Source organism: Stigmatopora argus, chromosome 8 (assembly GCF_051989625.1).
Source record: "Stigmatopora argus isolate UIUO_Sarg chromosome 8, RoL_Sarg_1.0, whole genome shotgun sequence".
NCBI classification, from domain to species: Eukaryota; Metazoa; Chordata; class Actinopteri; order Syngnathiformes; family Syngnathidae; genus Stigmatopora; species Stigmatopora argus.
In genome coordinates, this window is record NC_135394.1 from 19,840,222 (window position 1) to 19,859,323 (window position 19,102).

General features: G+C 47.3%; 2 protein-coding genes and 1 long non-coding RNA gene across 8 annotated transcripts; 1 reads left to right on the top strand and 2 right to left on the bottom strand.

Moving 5' to 3' along the window:
* Nucleotides 1–3,842: 3,842 nt before the first annotated feature.
* LOC144079084 (alpha-2-HS-glycoprotein-like) lies at nucleotides 3,843–6,068 on the top strand. The gene is made up of 6 exons (XM_077607635.1): nucleotides 3,843–4,010; nucleotides 4,071–4,155; nucleotides 4,440–4,609; nucleotides 4,948–5,070; nucleotides 5,782–5,862; nucleotides 5,934–6,068. Exons 1-6 carry the CDS (start codon nucleotides 3,864–3,866, stop codon nucleotides 6,066–6,068), a joined length of 741 nt encoding a protein of 246 aa, XP_077463761.1. The 5' UTR covers nucleotides 3,843–3,863.
* Nucleotides 6,069–8,861: 2,793 nt separating this feature from the next.
* LOC144079147 (nuclear factor 1 C-type-like) lies at nucleotides 8,862–16,669 on the bottom strand. Of its 6 annotated transcripts, none has more exons than XM_077607717.1 (11): nucleotides 16,436–16,669; nucleotides 15,036–15,383; nucleotides 14,767–14,950; nucleotides 13,323–13,385; nucleotides 13,183–13,257; nucleotides 12,933–13,065; nucleotides 12,247–12,389; nucleotides 10,836–11,101; nucleotides 10,195–10,300; nucleotides 10,043–10,131; nucleotides 8,862–9,724 (listed from the first exon to the last, which is right to left on the bottom strand). In XM_077607717.1, the coding sequence occupies exons 1-11, from the start codon at nucleotides 16,436–16,438 to the stop codon at nucleotides 9,704–9,706; spliced, it is 1,431 nt and encodes a 476-aa protein (XP_077463843.1). In that variant the 5' UTR covers nucleotides 16,439–16,669; the 3' UTR covers nucleotides 8,862–9,703. The 6 variants fall into 6 exon arrangements, 4 of the variants coding, with proteins under 4 accessions (XP_077463843.1, XP_077463842.1, XP_077463841.1 ...); XM_077607716.1 differs by having other exon boundaries at nucleotides 10,043–10,134; XM_077607715.1 differs by having other exon boundaries at nucleotides 10,195–10,351.
* Nucleotides 16,670–16,762: 93 nt separating this feature from the next.
* Nucleotides 16,763–18,013, bottom strand: LOC144079109 (uncharacterized). Its single transcript, XR_013301421.1, has 3 exons — nucleotides 17,593–18,013; nucleotides 17,118–17,247; nucleotides 16,763–17,008 (listed from the first exon to the last, which is right to left on the bottom strand). It is a non-coding gene; the product is annotated as an uncharacterized LOC144079109 (long non-coding RNA).
* Nucleotides 18,014–19,102: the final 1,089 nt, after the last annotated feature.

A 19,102-nucleotide genomic window follows, 5' to 3' on the forward strand; every position in this document is an offset into this window, starting at 1 on the left:
TGAAATGGATATGTAGCTTTTGTAGCTTGACATAAGGGGGAATCGCCCGTGTTTTGGCCATATATCTGCATATAGATTGAATATATAACCTCCCCCTTTTTTGAGGCATGAAATTTACCATGACTCAGAATGGTAGCCCTCCTAGTCTTTTGTTATTGTTTAGTCCCCCAGGTTCCCAAAATTTCCCATTGCAGAAATCAAAAAATTTCATTTGACGAAATTCTTTTCTTTTTGTTTCTGTTCTACTCTGCCACCGCCGTCCTCGAAAGGCTTATCAGCGATTTCAGAAATATTCCACCTTGATATTAGAATATTGATATATCTTGGTGGCCAGCCAATTAAAACACAAAAGACAGACACTCATCCACGCTCGCACTCATAATCAAGGAATTTGCTTGGAGTGCTCCCCCAATCATCCACAATTTTGGTTTGTTGGAGTAAAACTGGAGTACCCAGAGAAAACCTACGAATTCTTGAGGACACCCTACCTTACTCCACACTCCGGAAGGTCTGGATCCACTCCGCATTAGTAGATCCTCGAACCGCAAGATTGATGCCTGAAGAAACTAGATAATTAATGTATTAGATTCACATGCCACATATCTAAAAATAGAAATTTGTTCAATTGCCACCGCCCCTTACCCCAGTCAGTCAGCATGTAGACTGCCATGCGAGTGGCTGTGATTAACTATCTATTCGCCAATAATGCAATAACGGAAAAGTTGTGACACATTGAAACACACACACACCCCCTTTTAGTATTTTAACCGTTTGTAAAAACTTTATCTCCATGTTCTGGATTAAGTTACACCCCCTTTCAATGTTATCGAATTTTGCCCATTCTAGTCAACCCATCTACTTAAAGCATTTCTCCAAGGTTGATATTTTATAATTTGGAGATGTTATTTTTAAAACATAGACATTATTTCATCACTTGTTTCCCACCATGAAAGGCCCCACCTGAATTTAGATTTTTTTGTAGATATTCCCCTTTATCTAAGCTTGTTATTGCCAATCGTTATCACCGTAACATTCAGGTGTATTAACCCCATAATTGCAATGCAGTAAGTTTTGGCTAAATTCTTAATTTGTATGCCCCTAAAGTACTTTTCTTTTTGTCCTTGAGGAGACGAATGTGGAGGAAAAAGTCCATGTTCCCATGACTTGATTTATAGCCTTACTACTTATTAAAAAATGCTTACAACACATATAGAATATTCCATAATAATTCTAACAATTAGCAATCGACGATCATGTAAAAACATGCTACCAGTGACCGACCGAGACTATCCGGATCAGAGGAAAATGGGGAAGACGAGAACACCCGTTCTCGTCTTCCCCATTTTCCTCTGCTACAAATAACGTCCCTTTTTAAAAACATTTTTTTCTCGTACAAAAGTTGTTATACGGCGTACACCATTTAAAATAATCATACAAAAAGGTATAAAACACTGGGAAAATGTATCAATTGACATGTATGCACAGTGGTACCTCGTCATACGACCGCTCGTCATACAAAATGCTCGTCTTACGGCGGAAATTTCGATCGAATAATTCGCCCGTCATGCGATCAAAATTTCGTGATGCGACCAAGCCAGGTCTTTTTTGCATATCTTTCGTGTATAACAATATCTACGAGCACGGAACGATTAATTCAGACGAGTTTCTCCTAAGACGCGCATGCGCGGGCAAAAAGAGGGCTTTCTGGGTAATGAAGTACACTCGTGCACACAACACCGACCGATAGGCAATGGCAACCTTTCTCAGAATAAAACTTCATTACCCACAATCAATAGGGTAGGCTGTTATTCCTTTCTTAGTCTGTTAGCTCCCGCGATCGCTCATTCAAGACTACTTCTCGTTGGCAAGTGGTCGTCGTGCGTTATCCTATTGTGAGGACATTTGTGTGCATCATATTATTTTGAAAGCAATACAACAGCAAACAGTCCATGGATAGCGAACGTGAGGGTGGAGGCGTGGCAAACCGCCAACCCGGAAAACCAAGGTAACAAAAGATTACAACAAAATTAGAATTCAGTTTTGTGTAAAATGGTCCGGCCCCACGTGAAATGGAGTTGACGTTAACGCGGCCCGTGAACCGCGTGAAAACCGGAAAAAAGATCCTCAGGAAGACTCCACCCACTTCCAGCTCACCTTTATGCTTTCCCTAAAGCATAAAGATGAGGTTTTTTTGCATTTTGTGGATTTTCTTGGGGTGCGTGAAAGTCAAAGACGCATTTGTTTAGTTTTGTCAAATATTGAGTCCTTTGCTGTTTGCCAAAATACCAAAGTCCACTGGGGGCAGGTTTTCCTGTAAAAATGTCACATAAAAAACGCTCTTATCTACTTTGTAAGTACGCCAATAAAATTCAAAAAGATCAAATGACCTCAAATTGAACTTCATAAAAGAACCTTTACGTTTAGAGCCGAAAGCTTGAAACTTACCTTTTATGGATCTATTTTAAAAGGTTACCTATTCTACACAAAATCAACAAAAAAGGCCCGGTGCCCGGTTTCAAAAGCAACAGGAAATGACCTCAAAGTGATCCCAAAAGTCAACAGGAAGTCACCAAAATAAGAGGATGTCCCAAATTTGAGAGAAATCGACACAAAATTCATTTTAAAAAAAGGGACCTGGGAGAAGTTCAAAACTGACCAAAATCAACAGGAAGTGACTTGGAAATGCCCACAAATCGACAGGAAGTAACTATGATACACAGGAAGTGGCCCAAAATGTCCCAAAAGCCAGCCAAAATGAGCTTCCCATTGACAACCACATAGGTCCAATTCATCCACTGAGGACGCCATTTTGTCTTTTTTGCCGGCGCCAGACTTCCTAGCCATTGGGACAGTCGGGTTCGATGGGACAGTCGAGTTCGACGCCCCCGTCTCTCGGGGTCAATGGCGCCGAGTTCAAAGGTTATCCTATTTTTTGTTCAGATTTGAACTTTTAGCGCAATGTATTTCACACAAGGGGGGTAAAGGAGTCCAAAGTACGCCGTCGGCGGTGGTCGTCCGCCCCCGTGCCCCTCCCCCAGCGGTTTGTCCCCCTTTGGGCTCCCGCTCGGGGGTCCATAAAAGCGCGACGGCGACGGCAGTCTCTCCGAACGTTCCTGCGCTCGTACGATAATGGCTTCTCACCTGTTCGCCGCTCTGCTGTGCTTGGCCTTGGTTCTTCCCGACCTCTTGGGGGCCACGTCTCCCCCCTTGGCCACGTGCGAGCCGGAAGGCGCGACGGCGGCGGCCCAATTGGCCGTGCGACACATCAACGGGCACCACAAGCACGGCTACAAGTTTCGGCTGGCGGAACTGCTGAGCAACCGGTTAGCCTGGCAAGCTAGCTCGCTAGCACGCCGTTTTACATGGCTTTTTAAAATGAATGGCTTGAAAAATAATCTTGTCTAGGAGCATCTCTTGTGTTTTCTTTGGTAAATTTGTCCAAATGTAGTGTTCCCTCGCCATTTGGCGGTTCGACTTTGGCGTTTTCCCCAATATAAAAAAAGAAGTCACTTTCAAAGTACTCACTAGAAGGGGTGGCTGTTGCCCAAGAAAATGGTCACCGAGCTGGAGTCGTCGTGGCCAGGTCGATGGAGGCTCCCACTATCAGATTGGATTCTTAGCTCGGAATGGGATCAGTTCAAGAGCTTTGCTTCCAAGTCACTGAGTGGCTGAGCAGGCGTAGCGGCTAACCTTAACTTTTAGCCCTAACATGCTACGTAAAATGCGCTCCTTTAACAGTGCTAATGTATTGAATTTATTTAAAAGCCTAACCTTCTATTGAAAGCAAGTCCTGCAAAGACGCAATGTCATTGTGTTGTGGTGCTCGTTTTTGACTCGAATGGCGTTAGCGTTCGGGACCGGATATGAATAAGGGAAAAACTTTGGGCTCCTCCCTCCAGGTGTCCGACAATTGCGTCATCGACCTGCAGCTGAAGTTGTCGCAGACCAAATGTCACGTGAGCAATCCCAAATATCACGAGGACTGCGAGGTCATGGCGCCTAGCGACCGGGTGAGTAGCAAAACGCTAGCCTGCGTGCTAAACTAAGCTAACCAGAGTGTTTGCTTTCAGGGAGCCTCTGCCAACTGCAACATCCGGCTGTCCGTCACAGGGGGCGTGGCCAACGTGGTCCATTACAATTGCGACACCAAAGCAGGTTGGGGGCTTGCTCCTTTTCTTTGGCCTCACTTTTGATCAAATATCCATTTTAGGGGCTGTTTGCTGTCTATGATTATTTGTTTTTGACACGGCGGCAGCATCTTTTTGGTCCCTTTCTTCACTCAAATGCAAATGAAAGTGACCTGGGAATGCTCTCAAAGCAACAAGAAGTGACCCTGCTGCAATGCCCCAAAATCAAAGCAAAGTGACCCAAAGTCAACAGGAAGTTTATCAACGGGGCTTTTTCTAGTTGATAGTTTTTTTTCTTCTTCTCCCGTGCAGAGCCCAACAACTCCGAGATGGCCATGATTTGTCCCGACTGCCCCGGCTTGTCGCCCTTGGACAGCGAAATTGGCCTGACGGCGGTTCAGGCGGCCGTCAGACAGCACAACCAGCAGAGCAATCACCTCAACTACTTTGGCCTGATGGAGATTTCCAAGCTGACGTCCTACGTGAGCACCGACCAAATCCTCTCGTCGTCGTTTTGCGATTGAGTCGACGTCTCGTCCGTTTGAAGCGGGAGGGATGAGACCTTTCCTCGCCCCTACCAAGATGGCCGCCCCGGTGCCACGGTCCCCTCAAAGTCAATGCCTCGTGGTTGATTCACCCAAGGCGCCCGAGGACAATCTCGGCAGCTAACGGCTTGAAATAGATTGATATAGTGATATTCACGGCGACATCGACGTTGATGGGAACGCGGCCATCTTGGTGGTGGCGAGGAAAGCTTTTTCAGGGCTTTGGCCTTCAATGGAGACGAGCGCCGCTTGACGAGACGCGTTTCCTCGCACAGTACATCCCGGCTCCCAGCATGGGCACCATGATGGGGCTGGAGTTCGCTATGGTGGAGACGGCGTGCCGCAAAGATTCCAGGATGGTGCTGGAGGCCTGCTCGCCTCGCTGCCCCGACCGAGCCGTGAGTCCAATCCTCCGCCGATCGGGAAAAAAAAAAAAAAGAACTCATTTCTCGTGGCCTCTTTTTTTTCAGATTTTTTAAAATGATTTTTTTAAAACTATCTGGACAACTCATAGTCCCACGTCCCACGCTGAAAAAGATATTGGTTTTACAACTACTTTAAGTATTAAATTAATTCAGTAAAATGGACTTTTTTTTAAATAGAATAATTGCTATTCATTAGCTGCCCAGTGATGAGATAGAGGGTTTAATTTTTACTTTAGATTTTATTTATTTTATTAGAATTTTTATTTTTTAGGGTTAGTATTTTTTTCCATTTTTTTGTAGTATTTTTATTTTTTAGGGTATTTTTTCCCATTTTTTTTGTAGTATTTTTTTAGGGTATTTTTTCCCATGTTTGTAGTATTTTTATTTTTTCCCATTTTTTGTAGTATTTTTTTCTGAATATTTCGCAATAACGTATAGTGCCTTTTTGTCATTTTTCAGAATATTCATCTCAATAACTGACTATTTTTCCATTTGTTGAAAATTTCTTTTCCTTTTTTTTACCGAGCTGTCTTTTTTTTCTTAATATACGTCTATTTTTTTGCTTTTCAAGTACCTTGAGTTCACAGCTGTTATTCTGACAAATAGTTGTATCGTTATAATTGGATTTTTGGACCACTTGAACGGCACCGAAACGTGATGAGCGCCTGTTTTTTTGTGTTAAAGCATCACATCTTTTGCAAAGCGACGTACAAGGTCAGGGGAAGAGAAGTGGATGAGCTGGAATGTGAATTTTACCCCCCAAAAGTAAGTCTGGCAAAAAAAAAGATGAGCGCGCGGGCGGCTAACGGCTAACGGTGGCCATTTGTCGTGGGCAGGACATCACACCACTAGCAGTGGAGCCAACGTGCACCCTGTTCCACGGTAGTCCGGAAGACGAAGCCTGCCACCGTCAGTTGCAAGTCCACCACAAAGACGTGCACCAGATTTGCCCCTTCACCTCCTTGGCGTAAACATGCAAAAATAGCCAAGACAAAAAAATAGCAACAAAAATAATTGGCAAAAAAAAAAAAAAACACACACACACACAATTGTCAAAACTTTGAAAACTGCAAAAATAAATGAATAACTACATGAATAAATAAAGACTACACCTTTAAAAATACCTAAACCAGAGGAAAATATGTTAAACCCTTCCACAAGACAACACCAAATAAACATGGAGAATGTGTCCCTATCCAAGATGGACGCCCGCCCCAGCCCATTTAGCAACGTAAGCTTTTTGACTCTCCTCTGCCGTAAGTTTTCCTCTCGTAAACGTACACGATGAGTTCCAAGTGCATTGTGGTATAGCTTCTTTATTGATGCTTCATTTTTGCATAGGCAATCATATTATAAGTAAAGAATCGGTCAGTGTTCAAATGACATCATCATCACGCGACGATCACAGGAAGTCCCGTCCTCTTAAAGAATCGGTCAGCGTGTTCAAATGACATCATCATCACGCGACGACCACAGGAAGTCCCGTCCTCTTACAACTGACGCGTCATGCAAATAAAGATTGCTTATCAACGTTTTTGCCATCCTTTCGATTTATTTCTCTTCTTAATAAAAGCGGACGCGAGCTGCGGAAAAGGGAAGGCCTTCCAAAAATAACAAAAAACATTTCTTTGTCACCGCGAAGCTGCGTGAAGACAATCAAAACGAATCCATCCGTTCGCGTGACGCGCTAGCACGCGAGCGGGAGCGGCAGGGAAACAATAGCAATGCGATGAAGGCTGGAATTCCCAGCATGCCTCGGGGCGGCTTTTTGTCTGCGTGTGTGTCGTTTTGGCTAATGATGCCAACGCTTAAAGCTACTAGCCAAAAATCACGTCAGAGTAGACCCATGAAATTTAAAGACATCTTTACAAGATTCATTTGCTTGTTTTTGAAACGAGCAAAAGCTTTAGCGTCATATTCGTGCTACACGCTACTAGCCAAAAATGACAAAATGAAATCAAAATAATGCTGTTGGAGATTTGATATCCTGTCATGATGCTGGTAAAAGTTGTTTCCATGTGAAACACTGCTAGCCACAGATTAAGTTAGCGTAGACAAAAACAAAAGAAATAACATTCTTTAGGGGATTTGCTTGAGCTTCTTGACGCGTACCACATAGCTAACCCTTTAGCATTGTTTCCATGCTATGTCGCTAGCCCCCAAAAGATGTCAGAGCAGACAAACGACAACAATTAGACAAGATTTGATTTTTGCTCATGATACCGACACTGGCAAACTAGCTGTAGCTTTAGCATTGTTTGCATGCTATGGGGCAAAAATGTCAACAAAGCAGACACAAACAGGAAAGAAATAACATTCTTTAGGAGATTAGCTTTGGTTTTGGGGAATGAAAAAAGGCCTTTAAGGCAAAAGCAAGATGGCGTCCAAATCATTTTTGTTGCCATCTAGCTCTGGATTTTCTTCCCATTTCCGCCGCACCAACAAAACGTTTATCCTCCCGACGGAGGTTAGCTTTAGCATTGTTAGCATTGCGCGCGTGTGGCTCGGCCACGCTCCAACGTTTGGTATACATTCAAAATATTTAGACACACTCGTGTTTTCCGTTATAGAAGAAGCGCTACAAACGTACATGCAAAATTATAAAATAGATTATTATGAGTGCGGAAATTGCACCGGCACCCCGACAATAAAAGCGCTAAGCCGGCCGGGGGAAGGGCGGCCACGCGCCAAAGGCTCATTGGTGTGGGCAAGGTCACGCCCACTTTGCTAGCTAGCATCGATGACTCAACGTTTTGGTTCCCTAAACAGAATTAGCGTCTCTCGTTATTAGCCGTTATCATCTCGGACTGCCATTGACGGCGATAGAAGTCCAATTTATGTCGACCGGGAGGGCGGACAGCGATGGGGCGAGTTTTTCTTTTTAATATTTGGGGATTTTGTTTAAAAAAAAAGTATTATTTTCAAACATTTTGGACAGATGTTTTTTCAAGAATGGTTGTTTGTCTCCTTGTGCCCTGCGATTGGCTGGCCATCTATTCAGGATGTCCCTCCCCTGCCCGGTGCCTGGAGTCAGTTGTAGGCTCCGGCACCCCCTGCAGCCGTTGTAAGGATAAAGCGGTTCAGAAAATGAACGAATGAGATTTTTATGAATGGTGATGGATTTCCGTTTAAACCGACTTTGGACGTCCGGCCTCGTCAATGGCACTGAAAATTTTGGAGTGAAAGTTTCTCAGGTGAGAGTTTGTTCATCAACACGCTTGTCAATGGCAGCCATTGCGTTTAGAAAGCAAAAATTTGGATTCATTTTGGGTAGAAATGAGCCTTTGGACACTTCCGACATTAAAGCGCTAACCCGCTACCGCTAGCTAGTTAGCATGAGTGACGTCATCCATCCCGCATGCAACTTTTTTTGTTTTTTTTTGTTTTGGTTTCGTTTGCTGCAAAGGGTACCGTTAAAAGTGTTCTATGTTTTTTTTTTCTTGTCGTCAAACTGAAGGCAAGGCACATTCTGTGTTTCAGACATTTCGTGCAAAATAGATGATAAAAAACTCAAATAATAATAATAATAACAAAGTTCATTCAGCGTGGCTGGAAGGTCAGGAGGGGGAAAAAAATCCCTTTGGCCACCGTTTACGCAAAATTGGGGGATTTTCTCATAGTTTTTCCACGTTTTACGGTACCTTAAAATGCTAATTTTAAAATGACCATTGGTGAAAGGGGAAAGTGGACTGCTTTCTACCATTGACGGCGATAGACGTCCAATCCGTTTGGACCAGAGGGCTAAAACCAAGTCTTCATTTTATTAACAGTCATGAATTATTGATGGTTAAACAGTACCAATACTTTATTTAAATATTGGGGCGTTTATGAATGATCACTTCCTGTTTATTTTGGTTGACTTCCTGTTTATTTTGGTGGCATTTCTGTCTCAAGAAACTCAATTCTGCTTGATTCTGGGTCACTTCCTGTTTATTGCTTGACTTTGGTGCAATTCACATCACTTGTTGGATTTTGGGTCATTTCCTGCACGTTTTGGGGGCACTAAACTTTGATTTTATGGGCATTTTCGTCACTTCCTGTCAATATCGGCTCACTTTCTGATCATTTTGGGTTATTTCCTGTGGATTTGGGGGGCTTTTTCACAAAGTCTGGCATTTAAGATGGACAAAAACACAAATAAATATTGTTAATGGCTACTAATAGCACATTCTAAGGTTGATTTATACAATCCTTTAAATTATTTCTATAGTATTAATGAGTTTTTAAGCTTTAATGTCCTCAAAGTACCATTTTTTTTATTTTATTTGCTTGGTCTATCACCGTCAATGGTAGCCAATGAGCTAAGAGCACACGTGATTGTCAATCATCAAAGTATTTTTCAGTATTTTTTCTCTTGGGGCGGTGGGAAGAGAGTGGGCGGGGCTTGGGGGCGGGGCTTAGGGGGGCAAAAAGTTCCAATTTGAATGAAAAGACGAGTCTCGTCCTCTCTCGAAGTGAGTCCGGAAAAAAAAAAGCGAGCCTTATTTGCATATATGAGAAGCAGCACCTGCAAGGGGGCGGGGTTAAAGGCTTGATTGAAGTCCTTTCTGGGAATTCCTCCGGGCGACCAATCTTCACAGCCGTTCGGATGGGATGGCGTAGTGTTTCAGTTGCCGAGGTACCAAGACTGAAACGTACGCAGGCGTTAGGTCACGTGATTAAACAAATAGATACGACTTGAACCCACAGTCAGCTGGGATTGGCTCCAGCACCCCCGCCAAGTGGTGAACACACACAAGGGAGAAAAAAAAAGGAACAAACTACCTTATTTTGGATTTCACATGCTTACTATCAACAGGGCTGGAAATAGACTTGTTGATGTAATTCAAATATTGGCCAGCAGATGAAGCCCAATTTACGCTGACTTGCCAAATGTCATTCATTTGTTCTTATTGAAATGATACTTCCATAGAGGTAGGCATACCTATATGATAAGCGCACGTACCTGGGCTTGGTAGAGTCCAGCGGGGTCTCGATTGGCGATGCCCACAAAGGAGGAGCGGCCGCCGGGGGGGGTGCCGGGGGCCGAGTACGCTGCTGCGGCGACGGCAGCGTCAGCGGACCGTCGGGCGCTCGACGGGCCGGCCGGGCACTTACTGGGCGACGCGGGGGAGTCGGCGGCCCCGTCGGAGGAGGTGCTGGGGGGCTTGACGTCCGCCGCCGGCAGGGTGGGCCGGGGCAGCCCCAGGGAGGGGGCCAGCATCTGAGAGGAGAGGTAATGGCCGCCGGCCTTCAACTGGTTGCTGCCGTTTAGCTGCAGACGCAAACGTTGACAATTCAACCACTGCCGTTGCCCCGAGTTGACAGGAAGTGGCAGAAAATCAACAGGAAGTGCCCCAAAATTCACAGAAAATGAGCCAATGACCCGGAAACTGACAGCAAGTGACCCAGATGTGGCCCAACGTCAATAGAAAGTGACATGAAATCGGAAGAAAGTGTTCACTCAAAATGGCCACAACTTTACAGAAAGTGCGCAAAAATCAACAAAAAGTGACCCAGGGTGGCCCCTTCTTGATACAACTACCTCCCAAACTGAATGAAATGAATAGAAACTGACATCAAATCAACAGGAAGTGACCCAGAATTGCCCAAACTCGATAGAATGTGACCCCGAATCAACAGGAAGTGACCTCAAACGGCCCCAAAAGTGAGCCAATGCGGCCCCACGTGAAAAAAAAGAAATCAACGGGAAGCGGGAATAGAGTTTCCAAAATAAAAGGCAAGAGGAAGTAGCTCACCGAGCTCTGGTTGGCCGGGTCGCAGGCCAGGGAGACCAGGTCCTTGATGGGGTCCTGGCCCAGGTGCGGAGGGTACCGGATGGCCCCGTGCGGGAAGTAGGACGAGGACGGGAAGTGCAAGGACGGCGACTGGTGAGGACGGGGAAGCCCGCCGTGCACGGCGATCACGGGCCGGTGGTGCTGGGTGAAGGAGCCCGGCCCGGGCGAGTCCCCTCCCCCCCGGGCCGAGGGGCTGCCGTCCGCCTTCTTTGCCGGAGGGGACGCTCCTGTCCAAACGGGAAGGGGATTGGATCACTGCCGTCTAGTTAGTTAGTTAGTTAGTTAGTTAGTTAGTGTTGGGGTTATTCTGGGATATTATTATACAGCGGCACCTCGTCATACAAAATTCTCGTCTTACGATGGAAATTTCCATCGGATAATTCGCCCGTCATGTGATCAAAATGTCGTGATGCGACCAAGCCAGGTGGCCATGGCACTGTCTTTTTTTTGCATATCTTTCGTGTATAACAATATTTACGAGCACGGAACGATTAATTCAGACGAGTTCCTCCTAGGACCAGGAAACGCACAACGCGCATGCGCGGGCAAAAAGAGGGCTTTCTGGGTAATGAAGTATACTCGTGCACACAACACCGATCGATAGGCAATGGCAACCTTTCTCAGAATAAAACGTGGGTAAGCTCAACTATTGTATTTCCTGTTATTCTTTCTAAGGAAAGAAGCTCCCTCCCGCCATCGTTCTTTAAAGACGATTTCTCGTTGGCAAGTGGTCGTCGTGCGTTGTTATCCTATTGTGAGGAGGACATTTGTGTGCATCATTTTGGGAATATTTTGAAGGGAATACGTAGTACAACAGCAAACAGTCCATGGATAGCGAACGTGAGGGTGGAGGCGTGGCAAACCGCCAACCCGGCCAGAACGAAGGTAACAAAAGATTACAACAAAATTAGAATTCAGTTTTGTGTAAAGTTACATTAAACGTATGTTTGAGTGTCTGTATCCAAGTTCATTTAAATTTGTTTGTTCTGTTTACGAGTGCGTTGTCGTGGAAAAAAAAATAGGAATTGTTTATGGCTCTTTCCATCAAAAAGGTTCCCGACCCCACCCCTGGGTTAAACGGTTATGCAATTGTTTGAAAGAAGATAAGCTTAATTGTTTTGATTCTAATGCAACTAAATGGACAGACAGGAGAGGATGTCTTTCTTTAGAACCATCTGTGACGGGGACTTGCAAGATAACGCTGGATGATGTGCTCCGATGTCTTTCTTTTATGAAAGTATAACTATTAATGAACCTATCAATTAGAAATTGGCGACTTTGGTCACGGTCTGTTTTCAAAGTCTTGGATTTGGTAGACCACGCCACGGTTTGCTTCCACGTGGCCGCGTTTAGGGACAAGACGGGCCCCTACCTCCTTCCACGTCGTCCGCCCAGTTTCGGGAGCCGCTGGCCGGAGAGGACGGCGAGTGGTAATAGTCGGTCGCCGGACTGCCCGCCGCCGCCGCCGCCGCCGCCGCCTCCTCGTCCGCCGAGCCGGACTTGTGACGCTTGCTCCTGCGCGGACATTTTTTTTGGACCGGTTTAGTCCACCTGACGTTTTAGGGGCGGGGACTATTCTATCCCTTAAGGCACATATGTCAAAGTGGCGGCCCGGGGGCCAAATCGGGCCCGCCGCATCATTTGGTGTGGCCCGGGAAAGTAAATGTTGAGTGCCTTGTGACTTTCTGTTTTAGGATCAAATTCAAATGAAGATTATAGATGTATATTACATTTCCTGATTTTCCCTCTTTTAAATAAATTATTGTCATTTTTTAATCCATTTTTTTCTGTGTTTTTAGTTCAACAATCATTTTGTAAAATCTAAAAATATATTTAAAAAAAGCTCAAATAAACATTGGTTTAGATCTATAAAAAACGGAATATTCAGGGCTTTGAATCCAGTTCTTTTAATCCATTTATGAAAAAAAATATCTAAAAATTATATCTAAAATGGTCCGGCCCACATGAGATGTGGGCCGGACCATGAATGTGGCCCGCCAACCAAACTGGCTTTGACACCGCTGCCTAAAGGAAATGGGGAAAAAACTTATTTTTTACCCGCCGGCGTGGGCGGCGAGCAGGGCGCGTCGCATGTTGACGGGCTGCTGGAGCGTCTGGTTGAGGTCGTAGGCCAGGTGTCCGTGAAGCTCGCCGATGGAGAAAGCGGGCCCCGCCCCCGACACCACGGGTGCTGCGCACAGACGCACGTGCACGCCACCGCCTTCAGGGACGTCCCACGGACGGAGGGACGGACGGAGGGACGGACGGAGGGACGGACGGAGGGACGGACGCTCTTTGAGCAACTTACTCCTGGACACCCGCACCAGCTCGTCCACGCCAAAGACCCCCGACGTGGCGAAGGCTTCGTGAAACTCGGCCTCGTCTGTCAAGCGGAAGGCGGACGCTCGGATCGGTCGCTCGGAGAACGCCCAGACGCCGTCACGTTACCCGTTATCGCGCCGTCCTCTTGCTCGGACGCCGGCCGACCGGGACTCCCGCTCTCTTCGGCTTCTGCGCAGAGGAGGAGCGGATGTCATTGCCCCAGATTGGTCGCCGAATGTCCACCGGCCGGCGTGCAAATGAGCTTTGGGCTGCTCGTGAGTCAGACACGGAACGGATGCCGGTCGGTCCGTGTCTGAGCAGTCACGGATCGGTCGTGTGCAGTCGATTGGTCGCCGGACTTTTGGTTGCCGGTCTTTTGGTCGCGGTCTTTTGGTTGCGGTCTTTTGGTCGCCCGGACCGCAACAATGGGCGACCAAAAGACCGGCGACAAAACAAGGTAAAACAAGACGGTCTACGCATGAATAAAAGCCAACAATAGCCATGAGCCGTTTCACTGAGCCCACGTGTGAGTGTTGTTGAGAGTTTGTATGTACATGCGTTGCTGTCCCTTTAAGAAGCTCCGTCAGTCAGTCAGGGTCTTAACAAGTTCTCCAACAAAAAACAATACAAGTCCAGGAAATTTGGAGCTTTTCTTTAGCCTAATAATAACTAGGACATTAAGTAGGACTAAATAGTCGTTCGCAGTTTGTATTTAGGGAATTTCAGCAACGATTTAAATGGTAATTATCAATAACCTTCCGGGCGACCAAAAGACCGGTGCTCAAAAGATCGGCGACCAAAAGACCGGCGACAAAACAAGGTAAAACAAGACGGTCTACGCATGAATAAAAGGCAACAATGGCCATGAGCCGTTTCACTGAGCCCAAGTGTGAGTGTACAAGAGTTTGTATGTACATGCGTTGCTGTCCCTTTAAGAAGCGACGTCAGTCAGTCGGTCTTAACAAGTTCTCCAACAAAAAACAATCAAAGTCCAGGAAATTTGGAGCTTTTCTTTAGCCTAATAATAACTAGGGCATGAAGTATGACTAAATAGTCATTCGCGGTTTGTATTTAGGGAATTTGAGCAACCATTTCAATGGTCATTATAATAATAATAATAATTGGACATAGGCCCTGTCGTCATTATCAACAACAAAAAAGCCTACTTGTCATCACACCCAGAAACTGCGTATGACAATCATACCAATGGTAATTATCAATAACCTTCCGGGCGACCAATCGACCGTGTACCGGATCGGTCGCCAATCCACATTGAGACGAGGACAAATTGGAATTGGATGACCCATCAATGTCAGGTCAAAAAGCCGCCACCGTTTGGTGTCCAGTCCACATCAGGACATTCTGGAAAAACAAAAAAAAACTAGGATTGGTCGCCAGTCCATTTCATGGAATTTGGGCGCAAGGACTCAGCGCCATATGCTCGCCATCGCCAATCCAAATTGGAACTAAAAGAGCTGGCGGATGGGCCGCCGCCGCCGCCATCGGTCGTTCGGTCACGGGACGCGGAAAGAAAGGGAGGGGGGAATGGACGGACGGACGGGGGCCTGACCTTTGAGGTGGACGTGGTAGGCCAGGTAGAGGTCCAGCTCCTTGACGGAGACGGAGATGTGGCGAGGCTGCACGCACAGCAGCGGCTGGGCGCACTGGACGCCCTTGACCAGTCGCTCGCCGTCCGTGCTTTCCAGCGGGACGCCCTTGAAGAGGATGACCATGACCAGGTCCAGGCGCCAGACCTGACAAAGTGGAGGTTAGGTGGTTTCCTTTCCGGACGGTGGGCGTGGCCAGTGGCAACCGGCGGCGCCCCACTCACTCACTCACCTTATCGGCCTGTCGCAAACAATCGATGCGGCGCATCTTTCCCTTCTGGTCCGGGTTGGAGAGGACGCAGCAGGGCGCCTTCTTGCCCGTGACGGAGAGCACAAAATCCTGGCGGAATTCGGGGCGGATGTCCTTGCGCAGCTTGGCCAGCAGGCGCGAGGCCCACTTCTGCTTGACCTCGGCCTTCTCGCCCAGCAGCTCGTCCTTGGCCGCCCGCTCCTCCTCCTTGGACATGCGCTTCTCGTGCTTCTTGAAGTACTTCCTCTTGCGGGCCTGCAGGTTGAACCAGGCGTAGGCGAAGGCGCGCACTTGCGGCAGCAGCGCCTCGATGAACGGGTGGAACTCGTCCTGGACAAAAGAGACGGACGCTCAACCAACGGCCGGAGTCGGAACCGGACCCCAAAGCCCCAGCCCCAGCGGGACCCCATCGAGCACGCCCCCTTCGACGACGACTATCCCCAGCGGTGGGAAACAATTCATATAATCAATTGTCATTTCATTGGCGCAGCAATGGATTCAAAATGCCACTGGTGACTCTAATTCAAGGGTGTCAGACTCGGCTTGGTTCGCGGGCCGCTTTAACGTCAACTTGATTTCACGTGGGCCGGACGGTACACGGTCAATTGGTCGCCGGTCTTTTGGTCGCCCGGCCCGGCCCGGCCGGGCCAGGCGGCCGTCTCCCACCGCGGCCATTTTCTTCCGAGTGAGCGGGCTCGGCCGGGAGAAAGTTGAAGTTGGCTCGAGCGGCCTGTCAACACCGGGCGAGCCTCCGGAGCCCGGCCAATGCCGGAAGCGTCCGTGCGAGCGACGAGCCGAAGTGGCCTTCCGAAAACCGCCATTCTGGCTCAATCGTCATTAGCTCAGATAACTACGCCGTGTTCCGCGTGGATTGGGTGTCGGTTTGGAGCACCGGCGCCCGCCGCCGCCGCCGCCGACGACGACTTCCGCCCTGGCTGGACCGTTGGACGGAAGCCGTTGACAGCGACTCAAGTGGAAAATTTTGGCATTTCAAAGGGCAAAAACTCGCGCTTCGCTGTCCTTTCTAAGCCCGAACGCTAGTCGAGAGTGTCAAATGTGCCAATGGACTGGCCGCCAGGCTGTAAAAAGTCCAGGTGTCCGCCCATGGGCACATGCCGTGAAACCGGTGCTATTTTCAATAAAGTTTGGCGACGGAGGGACGGACGGACGGACGGACTGGCCAACGTCACGAGTCCCAAGCGAGGGGCTTCCAAAGTAACATTTTTTGAAAAAGGGCTATTTGTAACGAATGTTTAACGAGCGTTTCGGTACAGGAACTGCTTTCTCTCTCTCTCTCTCTCTCTCTCCCTCCCTCCCTCTCGCTCCATCAGTCTGCCTAAACCGCCCTCCCTCTCTCTGTCTCCGTCTTGTTATTGTCCTACCATGTCCGAACCGAAGTCAACGGCGGCCCATGTCCGTCGTCGTCGTCGTCGTCAGTCGGTTGGTCGGTGCAGCCGTCCAGCCAGCTAGCCAGCTAGCCAGCCGCCTTGGCTTCCTTCTCATTCCATGGTCGGGGCCGACACCGGAACCGCGGCAGTAAGGGGGCAAATCCAGTAAAAGCAGCACCTCGCCGTCCCGCGAACAGGGCCCCGGCCGGCCAGCCCCCCCCCCATGCCCAGCGCACCCCCCTCCTCCTTCTCCTCCCTCCCCCCCCCCCCCCCCTCCTCCCCCTCCACTCTACCGGCAACGCTCACCCCCTCCCTCTCCCGGTAGGCTGCGGCAGAGCAGGATAGTCGCCACGTTCGCCGTTTTTCATGACACCCCTGGAAAAGAGCATTCAAAAAGGGGGGTTAACCCATTTTTTTCTTCCATAAACAATTTTTAATGAGACTTTGACGACTTGACGTCGTTAGTGGTAGCCGTCCGTCTCCGTTACACGACATCATTTGGGTGCTGTCCATCAAAAGCGTTCCACTTTCTCCTCTTCTTCCTCATCCTCGCCTTCATCTTCTTCTCTGTAAAGTAACAAATGTCTTTCATCTGGGAATGGGGTGTCTAAACCTTTTTGGAGGGTGTCAATGGATGAATTAAAAAAACAACAACTTTGCACACATTGTTTCTGACCTTTGCTTCCCCAAGAGTCGTTTGAGGAGGACCAAGACAAAGACCACCAAGAGGAAGCCCACCACGGCGCTCAGGCCCGTCAACCACGGCCGAAGCCCCGGCCGAAGCCCCGACGATGCGGAGGCGGAGCCTCTCACAAAATAAAAAAAACAACGGGAGTTACATGACGGCTCTGTCTTGGAAAAGGAAGTGATTTGAAATTCTACTTTTCATTGCTCTTTAGGGCCTAAAAGGGAGCCCCACAAGAGGGCGCCACCCTAAGTTCCACCCCTGCAATGGCATCAAAGTCCGGGAAATTTGGAGCTTTTCTTTTGTCTAATAATGACTAGGGTAGTAAGTATGACTAAATAGTCATTGGCACTTTGTATTTAGGGAATTTGAGCAACCATTCCAATGGTCATTATCACTTACCTTCCGGGCGACCAATCGACCGTGTACCTTTTCCCCTGTTTAAAAAGCAATGGAAGAAGCTTACCTGCGACCGTGGGAGCCCGGGCCAACGCCAACGTCAACGCCAAGGTGAGAGCCCACCGGGACATTCTTGTAAACGATCGGGTCGTCTCCTGGTCCTGGTCCTGGTCCTGGTCCTGGTCTGGGCTTTTACGAGGCGAGGCAGTTCAAAGTTCGAGAAATTCCTATGGCGGTGGTCACGTGTTCAATTTTATGGCCTTGCGTGGGGCTGGATTGGCATCGGGTTCATTTCCATTGAATAACGTGTTTTTGGACTGTCAGAGAAGATCAAAAATGGCCTACAAAAGGTGTTTTTAAAATGCCTTTTTCAAGCAGGAACTCGCCACCGACCGGCCGGCCGCCCGGTCAACATTGGATTGGACGCTCAATAGCGGCCAATGAGTGAAGAATGAAAATGCATTTTAAAGCACTGTGGATAAGATTGTGATCGTCTAAGACAGGGGTAGGGAACGTATGGCTCGGGGGCCGCATGAGACTCTTTTAATGGGCACACGAGGCTCTCCGCTAACCCGTGAGCTCAAATCTGGAAAGCGCCGAGTCCCAAACGCACCAATAGGAGGGTCAGTAGGCACTGTGGCGTTGACACGACCTCTAGCGCCATTTTAATCTTCTTCTTCTTTATTTATGACTCTTCTCCATGCATACCGTCATTGATACTCATTGATTAGCAAGGGCGTAACAATGTTGTCAAAAGAATTCAGAGTGTTTTAGTACTTTAAAAGTGGTAAAATGACTAAAAAATGGGCACATTTTCATGTGTTTTGACATCTAAATTTGGAGTATGGCTCTCAAGGAAGAACATTTGAAAATATGATTTGTTTATGGCTCTCTCTGTCAAAAAGGTCTGGCCTAAGAAAATAAAAGTGGAAGGATTTCAAGGGGGACTATTTTTTTTTTTTTTTTTTTTAAAGCAAGCCTCAAGTTAAACGTGTCCACTTTGTGTATTTTATGACCGTGAAAGGGGGGGCCAAAAAAGAATGGACTCTTTTTTCCTATTTTCAAGGGTTAGATAAGACAAATGAGGCACAAACGAACATTTGTGTTGTTTTTTTGGACGCTTTTGTGACATGCTAGAGCAGGGGTCAGGAACCTTTTGGACCAAGAGAGCCACAAACAAAGTTCATATTTTCCAATGTTATTCCTTGTGAGCCATACCACCAATTTAAAAGTCAAAATACATGCATGAAAACGAGTAACTTTTCATTTTGTTGTTGTTGTAATTTCACCACTTTTAAAGTGGAAAAAAATGAATATTTTTTTCAAAGATTCTTATGCTGTTTCTAATCAATGAGAGGATGCATTCCAGAAGAGTCTACTGCAAAAAAAAGAAGAAGATTAAAGCGAAAAAAGAAGAGGATTAAAGCAGTTCTAAATGTAATAGTATCTCAGTTCTGTCACCAGCCATTTCCATATTTTAGCTCACAGGTTAGCGAAGAGCCAGCAAACCCATCAAAAGAGCCACATGTGGCTCCCAAGCCATAGGTTCCCCCTACCCCTGTGCTAGAGTGTTTGAT